Source organism: Emiliania huxleyi (assembly GCF_000372725.1).
Source record: "Emiliania huxleyi CCMP1516 unplaced genomic scaffold EMIHUscaffold_244, whole genome shotgun sequence".
In the NCBI taxonomy this organism is placed as follows: Eukaryota; Haptophyta; order Isochrysidales; family Noelaerhabdaceae; genus Emiliania; species Emiliania huxleyi.
The window spans coordinates 109,096-111,685 of NW_005200218.1; the positions used below are offsets into that span (position 1 = coordinate 109,096).

At 65.7% G+C, this 2,590-nt stretch overlaps 1 protein-coding gene across 1 annotated transcript in view; it reads right to left on the reverse strand.

The window, feature by feature from the left end:
• Window positions 1-1,550: 1,550 nt before the first annotated feature.
• EMIHUDRAFT_237054 (hypothetical protein) overlaps window positions 1,551-2,590 on the reverse strand; it is a gene marked incomplete at both ends in the record, with an annotated part of 2,773 nt that continues 1,733 nt past the window's right edge. The window contains one exon of the mRNA XM_005778514.1: window positions 1,551-1,724. Coding sequence (XP_005778571.1) covers window positions 1,551-1,724 — 174 coding nt within the window. The remainder of the gene's footprint in view (window positions 1,725-2,590) is intronic.

Genomic DNA, 2,590 nt, shown 5'->3' on the forward strand with positions numbered 1-2,590 from the left:
ATGGGATGGAAAGGAAGGCTCGGCGAGCGTATAGAAGCGTGCTCGACCTCGTCGTGCCAACCTGTACGGCAGCGCTGGTAGGCGCGATGAGCGTCGTGCCACCTGACCCGAGACGGGTCGCAGGCGTCGTACCGAGCGCGTCGAGACCGTGTCCTGATGTGATCTGCACGGGTGAGTCACGTCGGCGTCAAAGGAGCGACGTGCGACCTGTCAGAGCTTGATCTCCAATCGCAGCTGCCTCTGTGCGTCCTGGGGAGGGACAAAATTGTCGCCGCCGGAGACGACTCGACGCCGCTGAGATTGGAGATCAAGCTCTGACAGGTCGCACGTCGCTCCTTTGACGCCGACGTGACTCACCCGTGCAGATCACATCAGGACACGGTCTCGACGCGCTCGGTACGACGCCTGCGACCCGTCTCGGGTCAGGTGGCACGACGCTCATCGCGCCTACCAGCGCTGCCGTACAGGTTGCCACGACGAGGTCGAGCACGCTTCTATACGCTCGCCGAGCCTTCCTTTCCATCCAATTAGGCAGCCTGGGAACGGTGGCGGTCAGAGGCAAAGCCTACGAGGGGTGGTGGAACCACATGTCACGGCTACTGCCGGCTCGACCCCACGTGGCCCACGATAGCCTCCGAAGGCTGACTTTGCGGCACCATCATCGGACGATGTCGACGAGTTGGGTCGCTCTCGCGGTAGCCAGATGGCCCCTCATACTAGGAGCATCGGCCATGGCCGCAGGGAGCGCGGGGGATGGCGCTGGAAGCAACACGGAGCTCCGTTGGAGACGTTTTCAAGATTAGCGTGTCAGAGTGAAATGGCACTAGCCACAGGCCTTGCGGCAGCGCGTCCGCAGCGGTGCGCTGCACCCCGCACGTGTCTCGTGTGCGGCTGCGGGTCGGCGCCGAGACTAGGTAGCGACTTTGCGGGTTTGCCGCTCTCCCGCTGCCCGCTCCCGCCCGGTCAATTGCCAAAATAATTATCGCATATCGGTCTCACGTGACACGACTGTTTTTTTTTTTTGCGCGTCCATCCTACCTTATAGGATATAGCTTATTGCAATATCTCATCATATGTGTCTAGCCGAGACAGAGGGCACACAACCCGCGCGCAAACACGAACGGAGAGAGCGTCCTGCTAGCGCGCCGTATTCTCTCTCGCCGCCCTTCGCCAGCCACCTCCACAGTGGGCGGTGGAGTGCACACAGTCGCATACAGAGCTCAGAGGCCTGAGGAGATCGCGAGACAGAGAGCGGCTGGGCGCGCAAAGGACACGGTGGACGCCCGCGCGCAACCCGCACACGCGCACCTCTGTCCCGCCAGCAGGGACACCCCCGCCTGCTCGACGCCCGTGCGCCGGCCGGATCATGGATAGGAGGAGAGAGGGAGAGGGAGGGCGCTAGCCCGTGAGGAGAGAGGAGGCGGAGAGGGAGAGGAGGAGGAGAGGAGGGGGGGGGGGGGGGGAGCAGTCTCGCTGAGCGCCGCGGGCGGTGCAGCGACGCGCCCGACGCGCCCTAGCCCGCCGCCTTCGGGCCGCCGCTCGTCCCTCGCCTAGTCCATCGCCTCTGCCGCGCCTCCGCGCAGCGCCGCCTTGCGCTGCTTCGCTTTGCTCGGCTTCTTCGGCTTTTGCGCCGCGCCGGCGTCGCCCCCGATGCCCATCTCCTCGTTGTAGGCCTCGAGGTTGTCGCTCTCCCACAGCTCCTTGCCGAGCAGCTCCTCGCGCTCCTGCGGTGCAGAGACGCCGCGCTCGGGGCGCGGGCATGCAGCGCACTGCGTGGACACAAGGGGCTGCGAGAGCAGCGAGTGCGGCGGAGGACAGCTTCGGGGAGGTGCGTCGGAATGCCACCCGGGCCGCTATTCGCTCTTCCGCTTCTAGGCTCGCTTCTGGGCTCGCTTCTAGGCTCGCTTCTAGGCTCGCTTCTGGGCTCGCTTCTGGGCTCGCTTCTGGGCTCGCTTCTAGGCTCGCTTCTGGGCTCGCTTCTGGGCTCGCTTCTGGGCTCGCTTCTAGGCTTGGGCTCGCGCTCCTCCGCGTCGATGAGCCCCCACTGATACGCCGAGAGGCCGAGCGCGCGCCTGCAGGGGAAAGTTCCGGGAAGGAGGGTTCCGAGAAGGCTCCGCCAGAAGGCTGCGAGAGGGCTAGGAGGGATCCGAGGAGGCTCCGAGAGGGCTCCGAGAGGGCTCCGAGAGGGCTCCGAGCGGGCCGGTTTTGTGCCAGCTGCTTGGCGTGCTGTGTGTCCAGCAGTCCGGACCCGGTGCTAAGGCCGGTGAGAGTGTGCCTCGTGTCGGCTCCCGAGCCAATCGTGTGCAGCGTGTGTGTGCGTGTGGGCCCGTCCTCCATGCTAGGAGGTGTGTAAGACTGACTGGCTTGGCGCGCGGACGGGTGCAAATCTTCAGCGTGGCGGCGACGGCGGCGGCGGCTACTGGTGCGGCGGGCGCGCGCGCCGCGTCAGCGTCTCTGGCTCTTTGGTGATGACGGCGTAGAACTCGCGCATCATCGGCACGAGCGAGAAGACGAGGGTGTTCTTCCATGAGGGGGGCTCGCCGAGCTCGGACTAAGGGGGGGGGGGGGTAGAGGGGGGTAGAGGGAGGTA